The sequence below is a fragment of the Pterocles gutturalis genome, unplaced genomic scaffold (assembly GCF_000699245.1).
Source record: "Pterocles gutturalis isolate BGI_N339 unplaced genomic scaffold, ASM69924v1 scaffold13152, whole genome shotgun sequence".
Classification (NCBI taxonomy): Eukaryota; Metazoa; Chordata; class Aves; order Pterocliformes; family Pteroclidae; genus Pterocles; species Pterocles gutturalis.
The window spans coordinates 3,785-3,994 of NW_010115533.1; the positions used below are offsets into that span (position 1 = coordinate 3,785).

A 210-nucleotide genomic window follows, 5' to 3' on the forward strand; every position below is an offset into this window, starting at 1 on the left:
TCCCCTGGCTGTGCAGCGTGGGCAGGGGTCCCTCGGAGCAGGGTCTGGGCCCATTGTCTACCTGATGCCCAGGAACTCGGGGTGCTCGCCAGGGGCCGAGGTCGTGCTCTCCTTCCTCAGGCTCTCCATGTGTGCCAGGGAGATGACGGTGGCCGAGACGTACCAGGGGAGGCCGGTGGCAGAGGGGACAACCATCAGCAGGGCGGCACA

General features: G+C 67.6%; 1 protein-coding gene across 1 annotated transcript in view; it reads right to left on the reverse strand.

Moving 5' to 3' along the window:
* The window catches only part of LOC104463049 (electrogenic sodium bicarbonate cotransporter 1-like), a gene marked incomplete at both ends in the record, with an annotated part of 11,204 nt that overhangs the window by 3,772 nt on the left and 7,222 nt on the right, over positions 1–210 (reverse strand). Inside the window, 1 exon segment of the mRNA XM_010075225.1 lies at positions 62–210. This exon segment is cut by the window's right edge and continues 19 nt beyond it. Within this exon segment, the coding sequence (XP_010073527.1) occupies positions 62–210 (149 nt within the window).